The sequence below is a fragment of the Epinephelus lanceolatus genome, chromosome 6, assembly GCF_041903045.1.
Source record: "Epinephelus lanceolatus isolate andai-2023 chromosome 6, ASM4190304v1, whole genome shotgun sequence".
Classification (NCBI taxonomy): Eukaryota; Metazoa; Chordata; class Actinopteri; order Perciformes; family Serranidae; genus Epinephelus; species Epinephelus lanceolatus.
In genome coordinates, this window is record NC_135739.1 from 28,813,806 (window position 1) to 28,832,547 (window position 18,742).

At 40.3% G+C, this 18,742-nt stretch overlaps 1 protein-coding gene across 5 annotated transcripts in view; it reads left to right on the forward strand.

The window, feature by feature from the left end:
• The first annotated feature begins 773 nt into the window (after nucleotides 1-773).
• The window catches only part of rfx2 (regulatory factor X, 2 (influences HLA class II expression)), a 28,933-nt gene continuing 10,964 nt past the window's right edge, over nucleotides 774-18,742 (forward strand). The window contains exons 1-6 of one of the 5 annotated variants that reach the window (XM_033622847.2): nucleotides 774-933; nucleotides 12,833-12,941; nucleotides 13,331-13,420; nucleotides 14,840-14,922; nucleotides 16,138-16,408; nucleotides 17,715-17,789. In XM_033622847.2, the coding sequence (XP_033478738.1) occupies nucleotides 12,834-12,941; nucleotides 13,331-13,420; nucleotides 14,840-14,922; nucleotides 16,138-16,408; nucleotides 17,715-17,789 (627 nt within the window). In that variant the 5' untranslated portion in view covers nucleotides 774-933; nucleotide 12,833. Of the gene's footprint in view, nucleotides 934-1,246; nucleotides 1,385-12,832; nucleotides 12,942-13,330; nucleotides 13,421-14,839; nucleotides 14,923-16,137; nucleotides 16,409-17,714; nucleotides 17,790-18,742 lie in introns of those variants that run through there. The other 4 variants (XM_033622848.2, XM_033622849.2, XM_033622850.2 and 1 more) reach the window with 4 other exon arrangements.

Here is an 18,742-nt window from a genome sequence, read left to right on the forward strand (position 1 = left end):
TCTTGTTGTGCATGCTGGTTAACACGTGCAAACAGTTTATTTTTGGCCAGATTTTAAATGAGACTTAGAATAAAGTGATTTTGATGAAATATGATGATTTTAAACTCAGATGTTTTTTGCTGACAGAAGTGTTCATTACACATGATGCGTCCAAGGTTTGTCAGAAACTTGAAAATCCAACAATAATTTTTGTTTTTACAGTTTCTGGCTATGAAAAATGGTGCAAAACTGGTGTTTTTTAAAGAAAACATGCCCTCTAAACCTGCAGGCATGTTGTGTTTAAAAATCTGTGGTAAAAATAAGTACAAGATAGAACCATTTAAATTTGTATGGCCCTCCCTAAGCCAAAAAACCCACCCTCCCCAGTGCTTAAAAAATTATCACACGCCATCCCCTTTATGCATTACCCCCTTTCTCCTCATAAACAACGAACAGTCCCTTACACTAAAAGAAAGTGAGGCATTTGGGGGTGTTTTTATTATTATATATTTACAGGCTATTATGCCACTTACTTGAGATCAGATTGGGCTGTATGTGGCCCATGAACTAAAATGAGTTTGACACCCCTGCTTTAAATAATAAGCATAATTTATGAATAAACTAAATTCTCTGAATGATGCACTTTCACCAGTTCCCTAGCTAAGAGCACCTTCTAGTGGTTAGATTTAAATTCACAGCTTTTATTTATCTGGGCGGGACTCTTGTCCCTTTTGGCCCCTCCCTTGTATAGTGAGGGCCCTGACGTAGCCATTCGAGGGTAGCAACAGTTGCCTCGAGACCCCGTCGCGCCATAGTGACTGTAGCCGTGGAGACAGTTACTTACCAACGGGCGCAACACTCAGCAACAGCAGCAGCAGCATCTGGAAGTCACCGAGCGAGTGGGAGAGAGGGGAAAGAGAGCAGAGCCAGGGCAGAACTTTTCTCAAGGCAAAGGTGACTATTATCTTAATAGAATTTAGATGCTGAATTCATGTAACTGTGGAGACAAATGCTCCGGGGTTGAGTGCGTTGCTAGCAGTCTTGGTTATTTTCCACAACATAACTTTCCCTTCTTTGTGGCAACGGCCACAAGTTGAGAACGGCTTTTCACTCCTCATTTAAATGTCGTTCACCTATTGCTGGCAACAGATTTTTGCACCTGGAAAAATATGTTTCACCTCTGCTACTTATTTGGCTACACTTAGCTTGAACGTTATACACCGCGGCAACGTTACTCCAACTTGATTGAGTATCACTTTACACTTGTTGCTACGTTGTGCAGTGTGTGTGTCGAGCTGTGAACGCACTTCCAGCTCAGTCTCAGTAGGATGGGTGGTAAGGCTACCAGTGAAGCTACAGCTAATGCTAACCCAGCCAACCAGCAGCGATGAGCGCGAGTCCACTTGTGAGTTCAACCGTTTGTCGCGTTGTTAACGGCAGTTCTGTCTTGTTTGTCACAACACTGACCAACTTCATTCTCGGTGTGTCTTTCTCAACAACCGTTTTCAAGCAGGTGGAAATGTGGCTAGCTAGCGTTAGCAACGTCGGTGCTGGTGCTCAAACTGCAACTAACGTCCACCGCGAGCAAACTGAACTCAGCAGGAGGACAACTTTCATTTTGACACAGAGTTTGCCAGCTCCTTTTACGTGATTTGGACTCGCTAATTTTGTCGTAATAGGGGTTAAAAACATAACGTTGTCGAGTACGAATATGTGAACTTCTGCCGGCGACGTTGCGACACTCACCGTTAAAACGTTACCAAACCTGGTGCTTCCACTGGTCTCTATCTCAGGAGAGATATGGTAAACTATCAAGATGAGCTCGTGTCCGTCAATCAGATTATACAACGTTTGTTTTCTTAAGGAAACAAAGTTGGTACTTCACAAAGTTTGGGTGTTTTTAATATTTCTGAAATGTCTTGAATAACTGGGTATGTTACAGCTAGGTGGTGCTATGATGGTTCTGTTATACTGCTCTGTCTTGTTTTTACAGTCTTGAGTATTTAAAGTGTAGTTTTCAATGTGCTTTTTAAAACTATGCACCAATTAAGACACACTTGTAAACTATATATTAAGCTCAGTGAATTGGACCCAGATTTATATACTTTCTTTCATTCACTCACAATTCATTCAGCTCCTTCTATAATCTTTCCAGATTTATTGATGCTTTACCCGTTGAGCAGACCCATAGGCAAATTGTTTGCTAATAGCCAAGTTGTTAGCAGTGGCACTGCTTCATTGTTTAAATGGCAGTTCTCATTAGGGTTGCTGTTTGACCTCTCTTCAGAGCTGAAGGCAGGTATCAATCTGTGCTATGGTAATAATGAGAAACCAAGGAAATGTAGACCCCCTAATGATCTTAACCCCCCCATTTTCACTGGCTTTATAGTGTGGCTGTGGCTGGTTTCCATCACTTTGCATACCTTTTTTCTCCTTTTGGGATTCTGTCTCTTTTTGTCCCCAGAGGTACATTAATTCTTATGAACTATCTTTTCAGAGACAGCCGTCAGGTGCTCGGTCATTTGTAATGTTGTTTGCTATTGAAGCAAACAAGGAAGAACCTTTGAGCGTGAAAATTTCTCTAATTAAAACCTACTCTGCTCACTGAATTGAGTCATAAACTGCCAATGTGTATTTACATAAAGTATTCCTCTTGTAAATGAAGAACTGAATGATTCATTTAAAGACATGTATTATCAATGCAGCCCAATATCTGTTTCCTTTTATGTGATGAAGGGGTCAAAACACAGGTTTGAGTATGGTTATATTAATCATAATTAATATCTCTGCATTATATTTTTATGAAGCTTCCTCCCTTTTGGTCTGAATATTTTAGGGATGAATTGAATGTGCATTAGGAGAAGACTCTGCTTGTTAGAAAGAACCCTAACTTTGATTGGTCAGACAACTCACCGCAGCTACAAAGAAAATAAAGAGATGACAGCGCTGAAACTCTGTGTAACCCCCACCAACCCCACCCCCCAATTTGAGCGTGACACTGTTATGTTTACATGGCAACTTGATATACAAATACACCCAAGTCATGGAAAGAAAAGGGATGGAGTGGGCCAGGGGGCGAAATGTTATTCTTTTAAAAGTCAGTGTTTTTAATCAGGTTATTTTCATCTCTCCCTTTGTGGTAAGAGTGAATAGCTTTGGCTTGCAGAGGCAGGTCAGAAAGAAATGGTGCTCAGAGAGGAGACTTAAAGTGGAAAGCAGCTGATGGTTGGACAGTTATGTTGACATTTTTCACTAGCTTGTGCATGAAATTATCAATGAGAATGTCAGTTTTTTTGTTTCTTCAGTTGTAGAGCACTTGTAGTCTGACTGTACCCTGAGTTTCACTTGGAACATGTGATTGTGGTTGTACTTAGGTCCATTTCAGAAACTAAAGCCTCACTGGCCTATGATTCACAGAGATGTTGCTTCTTTAGGCCTAACCCTTTCTCTTCTAGCCCTCTTTTAAGCTATCTGTGCAGTTGCTCGTATAAGTGTGTCTAGCAGTGTCCACCATTACTCGTGTGCCATTTTGAGTGTTTAATGGACCCATTTGTGTAGTACAGTTCAGCTATCAATAGGACAGCTGCAGTGGTCTCTTGGGCAGCGGGTGACCTGACACAGCTTTTGGTCACATGTTCTGCATGTGTGTATGTGGTGTGAGAGTGTGTGTGCTGTGTGGATGTGCTTGTGTATGTGTGTTTGCTCATGCTGTATTTAGCTTATCTTGATGAGGCCTACTGTTGCCCTGGGGAGAAGTTCTCAATCCAATGGCCTGCTACAGATATAGACACAGACCTAGTCACTGCCATCAGTTTTGTCGCTGCTGTTTACAGTTGATAATACTGCATTTACCTCCTGCTGTGCTAACTGAACTGCCTGTCTTTTGCACTTTTCATTTTCTGATATTAACACAGATTTAATGGGTTATCCCATAATTCTAGTCAAAGGCATGTCAGAAAATCACAGAGCAAAGCTGAAGAAGTGAGAGGAGAATGCCTTGTGGGGCTTGTTAAGTGGAAATTAATAGTGCTATTTGTTCATATGAAATGTTACAGTTTCATAATCTTCATAATTCATTTACTTGTGAAGGGCTTTTCATTTCAAGTGATGTGCTGTTACCGTTTTATAAGAATCTGTTGAAAGGAAAATGGTTTAAGTGTCCTTGTGACTCTCACATCCCGTCTTCCAGCTAGAGAGATTTTGGAAATCATTGAAGGCTTACGCTGCTAGGATACTAAGAAACAAATCTTGTCATATACCAAAAAAATGTTGCCACTGATTGGCCCGCGCACAGTGGCAACAAGTTGAAACTTGTTGTGAAATGAAATGTTTTTCAGTCTGTCTCTTCTGTCTGTCTGTGTGTCATCGAGCATTCTTAACATTCCACCTGTTTATATCGTAGCTACACAACTGCTAATTAAATTTCCTGCCACAACAGCAGACAAGGCAATGACATTTGCATTACAATGGCTGACCCCCCTCCCTCTCTATTTCAGGCAGGGATAGTAGCAGCCCCCCATCCTCTCCCCACTTTTCCTTTCTTTTGTAGAGTTTTATGCTAGTTTGTTAAGAGATGTTTATTTGGTTTAAAAAAGAACTTCTGTCAGTGTAAACCAACAACAGAATAATTACTAGAACCAAGACTAGGCATTTTAGCAGAGTGAGATTTGATCAGATTTGGAAAGGAGTAGACCCAGACAATATTTTTTAGATTGAATTAGCTGGGGCTTGAGCATTGCTTTTCAGAAGCTCTTTAATTAGGAGAGTTGGTGCAGAGGATGCCATTGTCACAGGTGGAAACAACCTGGTTTCGCTGTAATAGCGGATGTCCTTGTGTAGTGCAGCTTTCAGATCCCATTCCCGATCTTTGTGAACCATCTCTTTCCACGCACTGACCTCAAAGGAGAGGAAATGTTAAAGTTGCAATTTTCAATTTAAAAGCAGCATTCTATGCTAATTGTTTTCATGTAAGAGTTAACAGCATCTGTGTCACCTGACTGAAGAGGAAGAGTGTTGCAAAGTGTAGTCAGGGTTGTAGGCCTGGCAGTGAAGTGTTGCCACTGACAAAGTAGTCAAACCTATGGATTATTTTCGATAAAAAAGAAAAACCTGTCAACAAAATGCAAGGCAAACCAATAATTACCAAACCAATTCATCATTTGATTATTTTATCAATTAATCGATTAATTGTTTGGTCTTTGAAATGTCAGAAAATGGTGAAATATGTCCATCATTGTTTCCCAAAGCTGAAGATGCTGTCCGTAGATGTTTTGTCCACAACCCAAAGAGGAAACGAACCACAAAATCCTCACATTTAAGAAGCTGGAATCACAGCATTTTGACTTTTTCTTTCTTAAAAATGTACTCAAACAGAGTAATCAACTGTTAATTTAGTGGCAGATTAATTTCGAAGTTGACAATTGATTAATCATTGCAGCTCTAGAAATAAATAAGCAACTAGATAAGAAATATCTGGATTTAAAGAGCATAAGTATGCAGACCAATAGACAGGCCGTCAACTGAATCCTGTCACCACCACTTACTGTATGATCTATCATTGCCATCTTGATGTAAATTGCTATGCAGGAACACTTGTTAGATCCTTAGGTAATCTTATGGTTAATGTTCTGGAAATGAGACTGAATAGGATTTGCCATTAGGGTGTGAATGCTACTAGTATTAAGCATGTCAGTGGATCTGGCTGCTGGCTGTAGAAAAGATGGTTTAGAATGCAGACCTTGTTAAGTTTCTCTATGAATGGTTGATCACAGTTAATTTAGGGTTACATGCTAGTTTGATTAAATGATTCAAAAATATGAGTTTTATTGCTGTATTAACATTGCTCTATGTTGAATCACCAATCACCATTAAGACAGCACTGTATTAATGGCATTAAATAGCACCTAAGTGTTGCAGCTGTGGGTTACTAAAGCAGTATTACTACAAAAAACTTGTTTGCAAACTTGACTCTTGTGATTGGTAGTGACCCCACTACTTGTGCCCACTGTTGTGGAATGACCTATCAAATGCAGAATCAGCCACACGTTAATTATATTTTAGTGTCATGTCTTTTACAGGGTTTTATTGTGCTGAAGAATTATTAAATGCTTAAATCTGAGGGCAAGTATTCAGCATGGCGCAATATTTACTGCATGAACAACAGACACTTGGATCTGTCTCAGATTTCAAGCATTAACTGATGACTCATTGTTGGTGTCAAGTAGTGCCTGTGAAAGCATACTGTACATACAGCATGATGATTTTCAGTCATATCTGTGTGGAGTGAATGCTTGCCAGAAAGGCAGACTCCTCCAGTGCAACAAAATGCTTATCTCAAGTTCATTGGTCAAGCTGCGCACTGCCAGCATCTGAGGTCATCTTTGCAGATGTGTTTCCCCATGAAAGAAAACTCCACAGGTTGGAAACACACCTGTTAAAAAAAGAGCAAGTGAAAGCAGATTGAAAGAATGTTGGTGTGACCATTTTGTGTTTGGAGTGAGTATCGCTGTACTTCCACAGAAAAGAATGCAAGTCTGGGCTAGGCTTAAGTGTTAGGATACTTATCTGTTCCAAGATGTCAGGTTTGGTGACTGGTTTTGATTTAATGCAATCAAATAGACCGCAACGTTACCTGCGGCGAGGAGGTTATATTTGCAGTCTTTTCTTTTGAATGATAGTTAACAGAAAATCTCATTAACTTGTTAACACATTTCATAAAATTAGGTGAAACACTTGGCTGTGGCCCAAGGTATAAATGATTAGATGTTGGATCCTTGTGGATGCACCATAAAAAAAAAATCAGAAATTTCAACATCACAAGTGTATTTTCAAATATGTTTTCTTTCTTCTCATGAAATACTAGTTTATCTGGCCAAGGTATGTGCTCTGTGAGTTCTCTCTGGTTCTGTTAATATGTTCAGTGATGTAGTAACTTTAAGTTGGGCCCATACTATGTACTTCGGATCTGGCTGTGCCTGTTGAAATTTAAATTTAGCAGTGATGTGCAGATACTAATGTAAAGGCCCTGAAGTGATTTGAAGGATCAGAAAAAATGTAACATGGTCGTAATGGGGTTTTGGGTATGCGGCACATTTTGGAAAATTAAGACCTAAACAGATATACAAGAACTGGAGCTGTAAATGTTAGCATTTTCCAGTTTCTCTTAGGTCTCAACTAGGGTTGCAATGGTACGAGATTTTCACAGTACAATAACTGTCTCAGAAAATATTGTGGTTTCATAGTATCACAGTATTGCGGAATTTACAATATTATCAATGAACCTTAAAGGAATTAAATGAATGAAGGAATGGTTATTTTTGGTAGAACAAATGTTTTATTACTATAATTGAAACTTTAAACCATTTTGTTAATGGATGTAAATGCAAAAATAACTAAAATAAAGCAGAGACTCTATCCCGTTGCATTCCTTTTTTTCAATATAGTAGATAAGCAAATGTACACCGTTTAATAACCGTCAACTTTTATATCAGGGTATACCTTAAAACCAGTATATTGCTGCAACCCTAGTCTCAATCATCTCCTGAAGCACTGCTTCCAGGTGACTCAAGTGAAGTTCCCTCCTTTGTGTCATCAATATGGCAGCCTTGGATCACACTGGATAAATCCCAGTGAAAGAGAGAGACGCCCACACGTATGAGTATAGCCTGATTACATTTCCAGTTGTGACCATCTCCCCCACTCCTTTCCAGCTCGCATTTGTTATGTTTTCCAGTTTAACTTCACAAAATGTTCAGTTTCAAATTCTCACTCTTCATCTTGAGATTTTGAATGTTAAGGATGAGGGCTGGGGGTGGGTGGAGGTGGGGGGGCAGTGGAAATCTGGAAAGGGTTAGGAGAGGTAGGGCGTTGGGGGAGGAAGTTGCTAGTGTAGAGCATGGACGAACACACAATCTCCATGGCAACGGTTTGATCTTTCTCTCTGTGGCTGTCAGGCCTGCAGCGCACATGGTGACGGAGTGGACAGGTTGTGCTGATGACCAGAAGTGGGGAGGTGAGCTGGAGAGGGGAGGGGGGGGCGCTTGGATCAGAGGCAGTAGTCTGTGCCTCCTATTTCTGCTCTCTCTCCCACTCTCTCTCCCCCTTAAACTCTGCCATCTGCAGACCCCAAGAGCTGCTTTGATTGGATTAGCCATGAATTAATGAGACAGGCTTGAAGAACAGCCTCTGTTGTGGAAATCTCTTATCATATCTTAATTCGCTCTTTGTGTGAGCACGTGTGCCTCTGTGATCTTATAGGTTTTTTAAATTAAATCAAAGAAAAAAAAAACACGGTGAATTTGTCATGCAATAAAAAACATAATTCTGAAATTAGGAAGCACATGTTGAAGCTTCATCAGAGACCTGTTGCTCCTCTTTGCACAAAAAGGTGTGACAAAGAGATACATATATATGTAAAGTGCTGTACAAATGTCCCCCATACATATCCCTTTAAAAGCAACAAGTGGCTTTTGTTTTATCTTACCCAGGGTTGGGAAAAGTATTGCTTTGCTCAAGCTGTTTTGCTATCTCCTCTGCCTGAGGAACTTTGGATAGATCTGACTTGCTTTTAGAAGTGTTTTTTTTTTTTTTTGTTTGGGTGGCATGAGTGTAAAGCAACCTTGAAGAATAAACTGTTGTCTCCGTGATGACTTAAACATTCCTCCTTCTTTTGAGCATGAAGTAGTTATAAAAACAGAGCACTTCATCCTGTCCTCTTCAATCAAGTCTAAACCAGCATAAAGTCTGTACATTTTTATTTAACTGCAACACAGGAATAAGTCTACCTCCGTGTCCCCTGGTGTCTGAAATTAATAGCTTACATAGTATTTATTGTTGTAAGTTTCTACTTAGCGTGAGATAGAGGGATCAGGTGGGGGGATGGCATTGTTTGGTTTGGGAAGTATTCTGTTGGTTGCATAGCAACAGGCTCCTGGAAACGGGAGTGGACGATGTTGCCACTAGCAACCGTTGTTGCTCTGCAAACAATGTGGGCCAGTGCAAACATGAGCCAAGACTGTGGGCTCCTGCTTTTAATTGAACATCTGTATGTGTTTTTCTCTGATTGAGCCCTGTTTAAGTTAGATCTGTCAGTGACATATGTTTAAATCTAGTTTGCACTGTTAGCACTGTAGACTATGGCATTAATGAGCTTTTGTTAGGCTTTTGGGTTCTTTGAAATGTGTCTTTTCCTGTTTCCGTTTAGCTTTTAAAACTCAGGTAACTCTTGAAAGGAGGGGCTGTTGTTGTAATGTTGTTAAGTGCTCATCTGGGATTTGCCTGAATGAAACCAGGCTCACAGGCCAGACATGAAAACGGACTTGTGTGTGTGAAGTTGTCTCTGCGTTTAAAGCAGAAAGGTTTGGCCCTAGACAGCAGCCCATCCAGAGTAGCAGTTTTGTAGCAGTGTGCTACGTCTCCTGCTGTGTCCTACCTTTGTGCCTTTCAGAGCTGCTGGTGGGGAATTTGTGTGGCTTTTAACCTTCCCTGAGCAGAAAGGCTCCTCTCTCCCCCTTCAAGTCAGTGATTTGGTACACTTCACCATATCTATTAAAGCCAGTGCTTTAATTGAGCTTTAATGGATAAAAACATGCAGGTCAGTGCTCTCTTTCCTGATTCCCCACCATCTTGCCATGCCACCCACTCCCTAATGGCATAAATAAACCCTCAGGCTTGTGTTACTTCCTTTGGTGAAAATGACAAGTCTGAAGATAAATGATGGGATTGTTACAGGTTTATTTATAACTCAAGTGACACTCCGTAGACAAATTCCTTGCTTCAGAAAGATGCTTGAGCAATGCAGCAACTTTTAAAATGTCCCCCTCCTTGTTAGCATCAGTCTGATAATGGTCTTTTGGTACTTTAATAACATACAAGAAAGCAGTGTGAAGAAGAATTTTAATGGAATATAAGAGGCTTCACATATAAGTGGTAATTGTGCCCTGTGCTAACAAATACATTGAAGTTGGACTCAGAGGGCTGCTCAGGGTAGACTGGATATGGTGCTTAAGACCATGTGTGTCTGAAGATTGACACATATCAGGAATTTCAACATAGGCCTCCTCCACTCAGTCTGTTAGTCATGAAGGCAGTGCAGTGCCTTTGCCTGTGGCAAAATCTCCACGCATGGAAAATGCCAGTGGTGGCACACCCAAATCTGTTGTTTTTCTATCTTAAAGGTACACTCTAGGATTTTGATAAAGCATCCAATAGAACCCCAAACCTGAAATACATTAGAATAGGGTATTTCTTTTTTCCCACCAGGGTGGAAATCTGTCTTTGGCTCACAAAGACAAGGTCATATTACACATTAAAAACAGTTTATGACAGTGCCCATGGCTCTCATCACTCACTTTGTGGAGTTAAAATTATTGATGGCACTTGGGATGAAGGACTTCTTAAATAAATTTTTAGTTGCCAGAGGGACTTTGTAGCACCTCCCCGAGCGTAAGAGCTACCTGCCTGGGTACACCTTGCTTTTTTCCCCATACTCTCTGTAAAAGAAATGAGTCAAGGGCTTTTGGGGTTTATATCGCCCCAAGTTACTGCTGATGTGTAAAACTTAACACTGTTGAGAGTTGAGTTTTAAATATTTTAGTTTTGCAGCTAGCAGGGAAATTAATTATGTGTATTTGTGTGCTGTTGGTCACTTGAAAAAATTGAAGTAGTGAATCTTTAATGAGGTCCAACAGCATAGCATGCAGAGAGGTTCAAGGTCCAATCTGATTGATTTCTTTGGTTCTTGATGTAGCTTTTAAGACCAACAGTGTAATGTTCACTGCCAGTTTGTATGTCCTAGTACTTTGTATTTTGATCACCTATCATAGAGAGCTGTGATATTTGCACCGATACTATAATTAACACTCAATATAAAAAAAAAGTGAAAGTGCCAGATTCACTTCTGCTGTGAGACAACATTTATGTAGCCTCGGACAAAATCTTGAACTTGTCAAAAGCTGTCCTGCATAGTTTGCTGCATAAAATAAGAATCACTATTTTTTTGTCCAGTTAAAGATTCTGTGTACAGAGCTGTAGAGAAAACATTTTTTAGTAAAACATTTACCCTAGCCATCTCCTTTTGCCTTTGGGAACTTTTGGTTATGGGTGGTAGATCTTGTGGCTGTGCCCATGATGGCTTCATCATGTTGTATTTAGTGGCAACAATTAGGTGGTTGTATAAATGAGTGGTGTTATCCTGTATCAGCACAGCCTTGAACTCTGAAAATGTTCCACAAAAGAGGATGTGACTCCTATTTTGGTGTGAGCACAACATTTTGGTTGGAACTATGGTTTGGTTACATTTATTTCCTCTTCCTCTCCATCACAGGAGACGGGGTGGTGTACTTGATTCTGACTCATTTTGCCCGTGTTATTCTTCTCTTCTCTAAGTCACATGTTAGATTTGTTTCTGTCTAAGTTCATTTTGTCACATGACAAAGACAGACAGCCTTGATATACATGAATGAATTTAAAGCACGTGGTTTGATGCAACGGATGCAGGAAGGTTTTCTCAATTCTTACATAAGCAGAGAACTGAAAAAGTTTAATAGCTTTAATCATGCAGCCCCGTCAGAAAGTTTAGTTTGGTGTTTAAGAACGCAAAAAACAAGAATGGCTGCACCTGTTGCTTGTATCTAATAGCTCAGCCTCCCGCTTACTGCAGCCTAAGTAGTGTTTGTCAGATCTTTTCTCTGACTTAAAATAACTTTGTAGTGCATGTCTTGTGTTATGACTAATCACAGCATGTCTAGAGCAGGTTTTGTCTTGCAGTCCTTTGCTGTAATGCTCCTGGTGAACACCATTCTCTCATTTACCTACTGACTTTTCCTGCTGCTCCTGGATTTCTCCTCATCAATTCAACCCACCCCCCAACTGTGCCGTATCTCCCTCTCCCTTATTCTAATCCTCCACCCCCTCTTCTCTTTGCAGTCGCACTCGAAAGTTCCTGTGCAAGAGCTTTATAAAGGGGGGGAAAATAGAGGAGTGAACGGGAAGGGGAGGAGGGGGGTTGAGTTGGGGGTGGTCGTCATGGATTCCTCACCATAGCAACCGACAAACGTTTACAAAGCATTGAGGAATTTCCTCATATCAGCTGGATTATTGGAGCCCTCAGAGAACGGCTCTCGTTCGAAACAATCACTGGATATCATCAGGACCCTGGCAGGGGCTGGAGCCCCACTGCCATTTTCATCTTTTTCCCCCCTTCGTTTTTTCTTTTCTATTTTTTTTTTAAGGGAGTGGGGAAGTTGTTTTTTATCTACTTACTCCCCCTTGCAGTTCCATTCTTCTCTTGTCCCTGCCTTACTCCCACTCTTTCCCTCTCTGTCCTTTTTTTAAAGAGAGCCTTTGTGTCACTCCATTTTTAGTTCCCCTTTGCTATGCTGTGCACATTGTCACCCAGTGGAAAGCCGAATGGTAGCAGTGTGTTTGGTCCTCAGGAAGCATTTCAGTCCTGTTGGTAGCATGAACTCCTGTACTGTAACTTTTCCACCTGGGTCTGATCTGTCAGCAGGACCAGGAGTGTCTGTGTAATACTGTTGGGCTGCTTATTTTCCCAGTGATTAAGGCCAAAGGTGGGCAGCCTCTGGGGCTCTGAGAGCTTCACTGACTCAGCTTGATTGGTAAAGCCAGAAACCCCCTGGGGCACAATGAATGGCCTGGTGGCTCCAAGAGAGAGCCAGGATGAAGTGGACGCACATTTATTTAGTATAGCTGTCCATGTGTATAGGCTTGGAATACTCTTATTCTTTTCTTTCAAGCTTCAGCATTACCTGTAAGAGTATTTTTTCAGTTTAGTGTTGAATCACCCCCCCACTCATGTCTTTTTCCACTTCTTCATGTCTCCCATGCAAACCAGCATGCAGAGCTCCGAGGGAGGGTCAGACACCACGACCAGCGTGGCAGCGCTGCGGACATCATCTTCAGCTCAGGCCCCCGTGGTACAGCCTGTCCCAGCCTCCCAGCAGGTAGGGTTCTATGTTCCATCCTAAATCTTTCCAAACATTAGGTATTGACGACTACTTATCTTGGAAATCAAATGAGCTTCTTGCTATAGTAGTACTTGTGCATGGTGTCTGAAAAGAAACCGCACAGTCAGAGGCGCACACTGTGAAAATGCAGTGCTGAACTAAACACATCCTGTATTGACATTCAGGGATATGACTGGCACGGAGAAGTGTGTACTGTGTATTCTGTCTGTTGTACGAGCATAAATCATAAAAAAGTCCTGAGGAGGAGGGTTTGTTGAAATGTTTTCCCGTCTTGTGTCGACTGTCATATGTTTACAATTAAGTCTGTACATGTGTGATTGTACGTGCATACCTATGTAATTGAGTTATGTCTTGTATCCACACAGAGGGTGCTGGTTCAAGCTACAGGCTCAGCTCAGAAGGGAGGACAAGTACAGCAGCTTTCAGTACCCAGGGTTCAACAGGTCCCTCAGCAGGTACACAGTGCTGTACATACTTCTACAGTGCTGTGAAAATACTTGTGCACCCCTTGGCATTTTTTTTTCTTAATTAACCTATTTTGACTTTTGTGACTGAGCCTGAGTCCTATACTGTTCTTTTTTTTAAAAGTATTATTATTATTTTTCCAATAACGTAACAAAGAGATGAGCATATAGCCTGTTTCACCAGGACTTATTTGTGTCATTTACAAATATTTGATCAAATTTTCATGTCTCATTTTGGTCAGAATTTACATTGCAATTAAATTATAGCAGTCAATAGTGTAGGTTTGGCCTTAGTTAACAAGTTAAACAGTAACCAGTACAAGTCTGTGTACACGGAATGAAGATCCCAAACATGGCAGCCATACTGCTCATTCAGAGCATGTGCCAAAATGTTTCTCCTGCTTCCTGTGCCCCCTGTGCGAAAGTGTCTTTCTCTGGCTGAGCCTGGCCCACTGCCTGCGTACATGAATAACATGAAAATAACTTGTTATTACAACTCTTGGTAGCTTCTAAATAACCATTTTCCCCAATTTTTCGAAATTAAAAGAGTAAGTTAAATGTGTGTGACGATGAAGACTTTTCTTAGCTTTGTAGCTGCTTCTTTTCTGATGGTGTTTATGGCATAAAGTCTTCTCTGGGTCCCAGGGTATAATTGCTGCGAAGCCCGTTGATTCTTGGAGGCTTGAACCAAATCCCAACAAAAAATCTGTGTGCTGTTTTGCGTCTAACGATGAAAACCAGGAGTTGACCTGACTTTCTGCTATTAGTTCATCTTAGGTACCAGCCTTATATTTCTGGGTGATGTCATATGCCAGAATGATGAGCTAATAGCAGACAGACAGTTTATTACCTGCTTTTCACACTGTTTATCCTTCAGTATATCATTCCTTATCAGTTGTGATGTTTGTCAACTTAACCTTGTCTTTTTTAACCCCCATGTATGTCTTTATCAGTTTAAGTTTGAATCAATTCAGGTATGATTCCACCAACACTGTTTTAAATTTCAGGGAAAATGTATATTTTCATCAACTTAACAACTTTTTTTCCCATCCAGCATTGTTCCAAATCCCCTGATCCACGTTCACAATAACATATTTATTTAGATAAACATGCATAATTAACATTGGTAGGTTTAAAAAAGGTAGGCAGTGCTTTTGATGTTAAATGATATCTGTCTTCTGTTTCGCACAAGTAATTTTTCAAAAACCAAGGGGTAGACAGACTTTTTCACTGCACTTCACATACTGTCTGTAATAGGTTTGCACATGCCTGCCTGTTTTAATTTTACGCAGTACTTGCATGATTAAAAGGAGTCAGTTACTCTTCCAGTTTTAGTTGGAGACTCACTTACGGAGGCCTGAATAAAGATTTTCCCTTTTCCTGCTTTGATTTCCTGTTTTCTCTCTGTAGGTGCAGCAGGTTCAGCATGTCTACCCGTCCCAGGTCCAATATGTAGGAGAAAGTGGAGAGACTGTTTACACTAATGGAACTATGTAAGCAATGTTACATTACTCCACAATTATAATGAAGGAAAACAATACATGTTTTTATTTGTGTAGTTCAAGTACACTTTGAAATAAAGTTTAATTCAACCCAGTGTAACATCGGATTGTGTTGAAATAGATTATAGTAATAACAGTAAAAGATAACTATTTTGTTTAGTTTGTGGGAGTTAAACATGTCAGCCATAGTTAAAAATGCCACTTTGTCAATAAAATAATTTAAAACTGTTTTTATTTTTCAAATTAAACAGACACAGCACTGTCCAAAATATTTGGCTGCTCTCCAAATGCAAAATTAATCTTGAATTATGAATAAATAGGTGGTGGATTAAAAAGCATAATGACAAGTAAGACATTCCAGACCACTTTTCTCATCATTTTAGAATTCAAGTGCTTTTAAAGTGTCTCTAATTAAAATGCCATTAAAGCTAATTGAAGCCAAAGTGATTTTTTTCACACGGTTTGATGTTTAATTTGACTCCAGCATAGCCAAATATTTTCATGACATCAGTTATATTACCGTTTGTGTCAACAAGATTATCAGGGTGTCTGCAGGCTCTTAAAAAGTCTTAAAATGGCTTAAATTTGATTTTTATAAGTATAAGGCCTTGAAAGTTATTAAATATTCTTAAAAAAAGTCTTAATCGCTACAAACATTTTATTATTTTCATTTATCCATCTCATAATTTCTTTTATTCAAAATGAGTCAAACTCTACTGCGTGAAAGTTTCAGATGTTACAAATTTTTTACCCTACCAATGGACCTAATACTGTCTTTTTACTTTATACTTACATTTACCTGTTGGCAAAATGTAGATTAACCCAATTGACTGTAATAACCATATTCCTACATAACACCCACCTACAATAAAATAATTGACAGATTAATCGACAATTAACTAATTGTTAGTTGCATCCCTGCTTACCTCTATACTTACCAAAAATGTCCAAAAATACTTGTCTAAAAATCAGTCTTAAATTTGGTAAAAATTATCTTGAAAGGCCTTAAAAATCTTAAATTAAAGTGTCTGATACCTGTAGACACCCTGATTATCCTGTGTATAAACAGTACTGTAATCCTGTACCCTTGCACAAAGAAGTGAAAATCAGAAGAGTATAAATGCTCTCCATCAGCCTGTGTGTACTTTGTTTAGCATCATCATAAAAAAACATCACCGACAGCTCATGACAATGATCTCCCCCCAGCCGAACAGCCTACTCCTACAACCCCGAGGCTCAGTTGTATGGGCAGAGCAGTGGGGGAACCTACTTTGACTCGCAGGCCAGTGGAGCTCATGTCACCACGGTGGTCTCCTCTGCCAGTGGTGGGGTGCCCCCTCATGGCATGGTGGGCATCGCTATGGATGTGGGCAGCAGCCACATCATCTCCAGCGGAAGCACCTACCTGATTCATGGAGGCAGTATGGAAGGAAGCCGCAACCACATATCGCACTCATCACGCTCCTCCTCAGCTATGGTGAGCAACACTCATACCAATGTTTCTGTGGTACTGTGAAGCACCTTTTTTCCAATAGAATGGGTAAATGTGCCGGTAAAACAACAAACTGTGACTCAGAGGTTTACACCAAACAAAAGATTGAATAACTGACCAAATATACTCTGGGGATTGTTTGTCTTTTCTCATCTGCTATGCGCCCAAATTCAAGTTTCTTTTCTCTGAAGTACATAAATTAGTTGTTAGTACTAACTCCTAGTACGACATGGCTTACTGAGCAGAGATCCCCACTAACATATGGTGTTGTGAGACGCACGCTGGTGCTAGCTGTCATCACCGCTACCTGAGCCTGTGTTCAGTCTGGCCAGGCTCCCGCACAAGCCTGAAAGGCAGGGAGAGACACACAGGGTTTACAGCAACCTGAGTTGGGGCCTCCTGGCTTTGCAGTAACACACAGAGAGCAGAGCAGTACAGGGCAGAGAGCCTGTAGAATCGGGACACTGGCTTAAATAATTCAGCACTGCCTTGTTTCAGAGGTTTTCACAGGCACTTGAGCGCCCTGCGAAACAAAGCAACCCCTGGGGCTCATTACCATTTGGCCATGAGCCCTCTGGAGCCTTCTTAAGGCTTGGAACGCTGCCTGCTTCTTTTTCCTTTTCTTCTGTGTCTCCAGTTTGGCTGCAATACCACATATCTTTTCTTTTTTTGACTTGATTTTCTTCTACGGCTCAACAGAATGTCCCTGGTTTTGTCATTCACTTTGCCCGCCAGTTGGACTCCATTATTTTTTGTTTTCCAAAGACAGAATAATATGCTAGTGTATTTAATGCCATGACACTCTTGCTTCTGTTGTAGTTACAACTCACTCTCTGTGATTTTTAGTTTTTCAAATATTATTTCTAAGTTACATTGTTTGATAAATTTTAGGGATGGAGCGGGGTTGGGTCAGGCCTTGTTGACCTATTGTTCTCAAACTTGACGTGACCTGTGCCCCTGTTTGTGGTTCCTATTTGCATACATTAGAGTGTCTGACCACAAACCTTCACTGAGCAGCTTAACCCAATGAGTCCCTTGATTTGCATGCTTTTGTGAGCCAATAATGGATTTGGCTACAACACTGACTGATTTTAATGGAAATGCAGAGATCTGGCTGCTCGCTAACAGTCTTATTTCCTTTATCTGTTTTTTTTTTGTGTGTGTGTGTGTTTTTCTTCATATACCCCTGCTTATTTCTGTCCCCTTCTTCTATCTCTCTCACTCTCCTGCCTCCTCCTTTCTCTGTGTCCACTTTTTCTTCTTTTTTTTTTTTGCATGCTTCTTTCTTTAGCTTGAAATGGCGATTGAAAACCTCCAAAAGTCTGAAGGAATTGCAAGTCACAAAAGCAGCCTGCTCAACAGCCATGTAAGTCAACCAGGAACTTTCTTTGAAAAGGACATGAGAGAAAATTAAAAACAACAACAACAACAACAACAAAAGCCCTTAGCATTTAGGCAGTGTGTTCGAATTGTGTTCTGCAAAGTTAAACATACTACCTACTGCTAGCTTTACATTCTCTGCACTGTCCCACTGACATGCGTAATTGTCTGAATTAGCTTTCATCCTTGATCTGAACTTGCATTGGCTATCACTTTTGCTTAATAATGCATCTTGAATATATTTCTTAATACTCTGCATGGACTTAAATTGATTGGTTTCTGTTTATTTCACTTCTAAGTGCACCAAGACATGCGCTCAGTGTCACAAAAGCTTACTGCAGTATTACCTTTCCTCTGTGTTGAGAGGCTGTCACTCAAACGTATAATGAAATTGAAATAAGATTTATGTAGTATTTCTATCCAGACTTTTACTCACATGGGAAATTTGTGGTTTAGATTCATTCCCTACATTCCAACTCTTAACCTCAGCTGTGATCTCACAATCTCCACATCATTTGTATGAATAATGTCTGAGGTATCTGCTTTAAATCTGATTTGCAATTTTATAATTTGAGCTTTTTATGCAAATTCTTTATGAATATGCTGTACCAGACAGAGCTATCACTTTGTCCTCCTTAATAATAACATTCTTGGAGACATGTCCGATAGAATAAATAGCACTTCAGATGTTTGAGTGTTCACTCAATCAGCCATGCTTTATGCTGTAGTCACGTACTGCATCAGTCAAGAATATGAAGGCCTAAGGGTAGCCACAGCCGGAGAGCAATGGTCTCATCAGTTTTTAACCTCTTAAAACAGGTCATCATGCAATATGCGTGTGTAGGAGTGTGTGTGTGTGTGTGTGTGTGTGTGTGTGTGTGTGTGTGTGTGTGTGTGTTATCTTGTCTTTTGATGTGATAATAAGATGCACTGCTCCTC